Source organism: Malurus melanocephalus, unplaced genomic scaffold (assembly GCF_030028575.1).
Source record: "Malurus melanocephalus ecotype Western Australia unplaced genomic scaffold, MMel_1.1 scaffold_515, whole genome shotgun sequence".
Taxonomy (NCBI): Eukaryota; Metazoa; Chordata; class Aves; order Passeriformes; family Maluridae; genus Malurus; species Malurus melanocephalus.
The window spans coordinates 148,467-155,240 of record NW_026623747.1 but is presented as its reverse complement, the minus strand read 5'-3'; the positions used below and the strand labels follow the sequence as shown (position 1 = coordinate 155,240).

Below are 6,774 nucleotides of genomic sequence, written 5' to 3'. Positions count from 1 at the left end.
TCCGCCTCACCCCCGCCCCGGGGCCGGCAGGTGCAGCGCCCGGCGCCGCGGGGCTCCGCTGCCCCCTCCCGCCCCCGCACCGGGCTCCGTCCCCGCTTACCTGGGGGCCGACGCAGCCGGTGCCTTACCTCCTGCGGGCCCCGCGGCTGCCGGGACGGGCAGGGGCCCCGCGGCTCCCGGCGGGGCCGGCGCCGGTGTCGGTGCTGCGCTGTCCGCAGCGCGCGGGGCTTTTATAGGATCGGGCTCGTAGTAACGGGGATCTCGGCTCATTCATAGAAAAGCATCAACCTACACAATGACGTGAGCGCTACGTCAGCGAGGAAATTTAGGGAACGGGAAGACGCTACTATTTATATCGGCGCGGGGGGAGGACAGCGGCCCGGAGCCGGGCAGGGGGTCCGGGCTGCAACAGGACCCCGGCCCCCTCCCCGGCCCCTCCGGAGCCCCCCCATTCCCTGGCTGCTCGAGGAGCTCGGTGGAGCRGCACTTGATGTCCCTGCATCCTTCTCCACCTGCCGCCAGACCCAGGGGCTGTGCACCCACTGAGACACAAACTGAGGGTCCCGTCACCCTGAGGGGGCGGCGTGGGGCACCCCCTGCCCCGGACACGAGGTGTCGGTCCAAGCACCCACGGGAGCCGAGGGCACCCATTGCCCCTGATCACCCCACTAAGCCAGATGTGGCCCCATCCTGGCCTCGTGGCATCACCGTGRGGTTGGTGATTTGGGGCTGTCTGAGCCCCTGTCACGGGAAGGGGCTGCACAGGGGTCCCCACACGCGGGAATCATCCTGGGGGTGCCCCCTGCCCACYTGCAGGATGTCCTGAGCAGCATCTCCAGCGTGCCCCCTCATAAGAACCCCTGTCCTTCCAGTGTCACAAGCACCCGTGGRTGCCACTCCAGCGCGCTGTGGGACGAATGGACAGCAAAAAATGGTATGGGGGGATGAATTTAGGATACATGGGGTGAGCAATTCATTGCAGCACCGGGCTGCCCTGACCCCTCCGGCCCCACAACGGGGCCTGGCCCTCACTCCCGCCAGGGCTGGGTCCCCAAAACACATCGGTGCTACAGAAACAGGTTGCGGCTTCATAGTTGAATTAGTTTTGGCCCCTYGCTCCATTCCGTGTGTCAGCAACCCCCCAAGATGGTCCTGGAATCATCTCCAGGGCGATGTGGGGGAACCTTTCCCCCTTTTTGCATCAGTCCATCCATCCACCCATCCATCCATCCATGCATCCCCCCCGTTCCTGCTGGAGCCGTCTGACCTCACTCTGCTCTGGCGAAGCATCACACCGGTAACCACAGCAACAGCGGCGTTGTCATTGACAGCAGCATCCGCGCCCGCCAGCATCCGCCGCTGCGCAAGGCCGCACGCTGCTGCAAGGCCACACGCTGCTACGGGGGCTTCGAGCCGCGACCCCCCCGCCCCCTTATCCCTCACACCCCCAAATACCTGCAGAGCCTCTCGCAGCATTAACCCCTCCCAGCACCTCCCGCTCAAAGTGCTGCCACCCCCCCTTAGAACCCCCCAAAAAACGCTTTACCCACCCCCCACCTAGATTAGGGTGTCCCATTCCTCTCCCCGTTTTTTTTTTTATTTTTTTTTAATTTTCCCCCACGCAGCACCGGCGCTCGCCCCGTCGGGGCTCTCCGGTTCGGGAAGGGGAGGGGGGAATCGCTGCCGCAGCGTTCCCCGCCGCAACCGTGACTCAGCCCCGGGATTAGTCAGCAGCTGGGGCCGGCCCACCCGCAACCGGCTGCGCAGCTCCGCCGTTCCACCGGGGGCCGCGAMYCCCCCCAAGCCCCGTCCCGGTACCCCGACGCGCACAAAGTGCGCGTCGGGGTACCGGGACGGGGCTTGGGGGGGTGTCGCGGCCCCCGAGGATGGGGATGTCGCATCCCGGAGCGCGGCCCGTTGCTGCCATCTCGTGGGCTTGCCACCGGTGACTCCATCCGTGTCCCTGTCGCGGGAGGAAGGGGAGAGAGGGGGCGCGGTGATGTGGGTGGTGAGGGGGAGGTCACCTGTGGGGCTTGGGAAAGGGGGGTGGTCGGTGAGGGAAGGGGGTCGGGAAGGGGGTCTCATGTGACATCGTGACTCTTCAGGGGTGGGGTGTTCACCTGCTTGGACGTCACCCCGTAAGGAAGGGATTTTATGATGCATCTTTTGGGAGGAATGGGGTCTCATCACCTCAGCCCCYAAATATCACCCCGCTGGAAGTGTTSCTTGCCCAGTCTGAGTGTGGTCCCACAAGGAAGGGGTCCTGCTGCCCCAGGAAACAACACCTGGCAGGGAYGGGTGCCCTTGTTTGACTGAGAATTGTCCCCACAAGAGGTCCCACTGCCCCAYCAAGAAAGGGGTACCATCGTCTCCCCAAATTTCCCACCGGGATGGGTTCCTGATCTTCCTGCACAAGAGGGGTCCTGTCACCCCATCAGGCATCATCCCACGAGAAAAGGGTCCCATTTGCTCCACAAAACATCACCTCACAGGGGTGGGTACCCTTCTCTTCCCAAACATTGCCCCACAAGGAAAGGATCCCACTGTCCCCCTCCCAGTCCCCACAAAGTTCAGCGAGGGGGACCACAAAGCCCTGCTCCAGGGAGGAAGAGCTCTGGGATATCCCAGGGACTGTCCAGCTGGACAGCAGCTCAGTGGAAAAGATCTTGGGGGTCCTGGGGGTCACCAAATTGGCCACGTGGGATGAAGGAGCTGTCCTGGTCTGTGTGAGCAGCAGCGTTGGTTGACAGCAGCGAGAGGATCCTCCCCTCTACCCCTCTGAGCGCTGCGGGGGCACTCCTGGGTCCAGTACAAAAGACTGGAAATACTGAAGAGAGGCCGGAGAAGGTCCACTGAGAAGACTGAAGGAGTGGAATATCTCTCTGGTGAGGAGAGGCAGAGAGCTGGGGCTGTCTGGAGGTTCCAGGGGCGTGCTCAGGGGGTGCACACCCCCAGAGGGAGGGTGCGGACAGGACGGAGCCAGGCTCAGCTCCGTGGTGCCCAGCGCCAGGAGCAGGGGCAGGTGGCACAGACTGAGCTCCCTCTGACCCTTTTGTCACTGCCAGGGGAGCACTGGCGCGGGCAGCCCAGAGAGGTGCTGGGGTCACCGTCCTTTGAGATACCCAAAAGCCACTGGGCAAAGTCCTGGCCCCCCAGCCCCGGTCCTGCTGGAACTGAGGGTTGGCTGATGACTTCCTGAGGTCCCTCCCAATCTCCTCCCGCTGTTTGATTTTGTCTCCTGTGCACCTGAATGCCATTTCAYAAGGGAGGGTCGCCCTGCTCTGTGAAATGCCACCTTGCAGGGATAGGTGCCCTTGTCTGAGCCAGAACCAMCCTGAAAAAAGGCTCCTCTCAGTGTCACCCCACAGGGAAGGGGTCCCATTGCCCCACCAAGCATTGCTACACACAGAAGGGCCCCCCAGCCGCTTGAGCATCACCCCACAGGGAACGACTCCCATTGTCCACCCCCGCAATGCCACCCAGACAGCRCAGCAGAGAGCAGCCACCCTGGCTGGGCATGTAGCGTGCCAGGGAAGCTCTGCCTTTCCCCTGCCCTTCAGGGATCCTCTCATAATGGGGGGCWCCCCGGGAGAGCTTGGCGGGGTCCTGTGGCTGCCCCCAGCCTTGTTTGGCAGGAGGCAGGGCTTGGCACCGGAGCAGCGCGGGAGATGGGCAGCGGCGATCCGTGCTCAGCCCGGAACAGCTCAGCGCTGTCACGARTTTCCCGTCCTCAGCCCAGCCCAGGTGGAGGGGACACGCATCCCCTTGCACACGCAGGGGCCGCAGTTTTGGGGCTGCCGTACCCCAGCACGGCCGGGAAAATGAAGTGCGAGCTGCCAGCGGGGGCTGCAGGCTCCTGGCGCTGCCGGATGCGGCCCCGCTGGCCAACGCGCCGTAATCGAAGACATGTGTGTGGGCTTTGGGGAGAGGCTGCGCTGGGAAACAGGGCCCTGCAGAGACCGGGGGGCTGTATCCTGTCCAAAAGCCCAGGTCCCACATGAAGCCAGGCATGCGAACGCGATCCAAACCACAGCTGGATTTGAACCGAATCTCCCAGCATCTGGGCTAATTTGCTGCAACTTTGATTGATCGTGGGGAGGGGGCACAGGCGGGAGACGCTCCAGCTCAGACCTCCCAACAGAGCCAATGACTTAACCAGAGCTGGTTCCAATCTGCTCAGCACATTGAGGCGAAAATGCCCCTTTTTTCCCTGCGCGGTCCCGGTCGCCGGCGCTGGCTCTCCTTGCGGTCCTGCAGCCCGCCCGTCCCCGTCCCTCGGGGCTGGACATCGGCGGCAGCTCCCCGGGGAGACCGGCAGGTTTTGAGATCTCTGGAYGCAGAGCGCTGGGTCGGGCTGCTGGGTTGGGATCCCTCCAGAAAGCCGAGCAGAACAGGACGGGGGATACCAAAGCAAGAAACTCCCCCCTCCACCTGCCCCAAACCCCTGCGGGCACCGATCCGCCCCTCWGCTCCTGGGAGAGGCCGGGAACGGGAGAGAAGCTGCAAAAGAGGGTGGAAAAGGTGAAGGGTTTTTGCATTCCCTCCCTCGGCCGCTGCCCCCGGGGCTCGGCGTCACTCAGCAGGTAGCTGGGGCAGCCCGGGGTCCCGGCCGGCCCTGGGGGATGCAGCTGTCTGGGAGCCGCTCGCTGCCGTGATTTATGCAGCTCAGCCCCATAAATTACCGGGACGGAGCCCGCGGGAGCCATCGCTCACAGCGACGTCCAGAGCTCGCTGCCAGAACCTGAAACACTTCCAGCCGTTAATTGAAGAGGGGAAAAAAAAAAAAATTGGGAGAGTGGGGGAGAAATTAGTGCCCGGGGAGTTGGGATTAAACCGCGGCTCTAACGAGGGTCGCCCACGTCCCGCTCCCAGGATCCCGGCGCTTCCTGTGGGCAAGAGCCCAGGATCGGGAGCAGGGAGGGGGATTTCGGAGCCGGTGCCTGGGATGAGCTCTCTGCAGGGTCGCCGTGGGCGGTGACACCCCGTCCCGGTCCCCAGGGTGATGTCTCCGTAGTGAGCTGGGACACCCCGGATCTAAAGGGGTTCTGAGGATGAGTTCCCGGTGAGTGATGCTGAGCTGTGAGGGGAACGGCCACTGCCACCCTGCACCSTCCCTGTCAGCACCCATCCTTTTCYGTCCCAAATTTAGGAATAAATCCYGTCCCAGGCACCAGGGACCCCACACGGGCTCCCATTCACCGAGGGACCAGGGTTATGAGGTGAAACCCCAAGAACATCTGGGTAGTCCAAACTGGGAGGGATGGCCACTGCTCGGGGTGCCCTGCTCGGGTCAGGGGGTGCCAGYGGGACACCCCGGGATTAGCGGCCGGTCTGGGGAAGCCCATCACGATGCTTCGCTTTACCAGGAGGTTGTGCAAGAGGCTGCGGCTGTGAGAAAGGAGAAGTGAAAGTGTGAAGCGAGAGGCGGCTCCCCCCGCRCCGACTGGGGTACCCCATGCTGCACCTCCAGCCCAGCAGCCTTTTCAGGGGTGGCTGGAGGGATGAAGCCGGGGGAAACGTGGCTCTACCTCCTCCTCCTCCTYCTCCTTCTCCTGCTCCTCCTYCTCCTCATCCCAAAGCACCGCAAGCCCCCAGCCCACCCCGAGCCACCGCCACCGCACATCTGGGCGCCAGCGCTGCGCGCCCCTCCCGCTTTCTGCTCTCCCCCCTCACCAGCAAATGAGGGCCGGCTGCCTTCCCCCCCTGCTCCCCAGAACCCTTCCCCTCATTATCTCCACTCATCGGASCCCGYRTTCCACCTTATGAACCCCAAAATGATGCCACCAACTCCGGCCTTCCCAACCAATGGGTGCCACCTCGCTTTGTGCATCAGCACCCATSCCTCGGGTGGAGCAGCAAGCAAGACCCCTCTGCTTTATCGCTCCCCAGCGCCCGCCCCGTCGGGTCCCACCTGCACGGGGAGGAGCCGCCTCCGGTAACGGGCAGGGGTGGAGCGCACCGGGAGCCGCTAGATGGCGCCCTATGAGCGGTACCGACGGGGGGGACACATCGCCCTTTGCCCGGGGACACCCCGGGTCCCCTCTCCTTCGGGGCTCCCCGCCCCACCCGGGGTGTCCCCGAGCAAAGGGCGATGTCTTAAGAATAGAGAACCCCGAGGGGGCGGCCGGAGCGCGGCGGGAGAAGACCGGGAGGGGGTAAAAACCGGGCTGGGAGGAGGAGACCGGGATGGGGAGGGAGGGGTGTGTAAAGGGGGGGCCCGGCTTGTCGGTGCCCCGCCCGGGGATGGGAGGAGGAAAACCTCCCGCCGTCCCTTTAACAGCCAGCGGCGCTGCTCGGAGTTCAGGCCGGGGTCAGGGGGAGTTCGCAGCCCGGGTTTCACCTCCGAGCTGGCGGCGTCGGGAACCCCGAGGAACCGCTGCTGCTTCTTCCACAGCCACCTCCTCCTCCTCTTCCTCCTCCTCCCGTTCCGTAGGACCGGCCGGGAGCGCGGGGTATGGAGGAAGAGAAGCAGCAGAGGAAGAGGAGGGTGGAGGGGAGCAGCAACCGGCGGCGGCCCCCCCGGGGCTGAGCCATGAGAGTTCACCGAGATCTCAGCTGGCTGGCGGAGGCCACCGGACGCCCAGGTAAAAGCACGGGGGGAAACCCCGAAATACGGGGGAAATCGGCCGAAAAAGCAGCTCCGCGGGCGCTTGGCTTTACGCACCTGGGCGGGRGGCACCGGCACCGGAACGGAGGCGGGGAGGGGAGGTCCCGCTCCCCCCCACCCCCCAACCGTCCCCCCGCTCACCTCGAGGGGGGGAGAGGAAACGGGGG

At 64.7% G+C, this 6,774-nt stretch overlaps 1 protein-coding gene across 1 annotated transcript in view; it reads left to right on the top strand.

Annotated features, from left to right (window-relative positions):
• Positions 1-6,462: 6,462 nt before the first annotated feature.
• HIC1 (HIC ZBTB transcriptional repressor 1) overlaps positions 6,463-6,774 on the top strand; it is a 4,284-nt gene continuing 3,972 nt past the window's right edge. Inside the window, exon 1 of the mRNA XM_057381571.1 lies at positions 6,463-6,584. Coding sequence (XP_057237554.1) covers positions 6,533-6,584 — 52 coding nt within the window. The 5' untranslated portion in view covers positions 6,463-6,532. The remainder of the gene's footprint in view (positions 6,585-6,774) is intronic.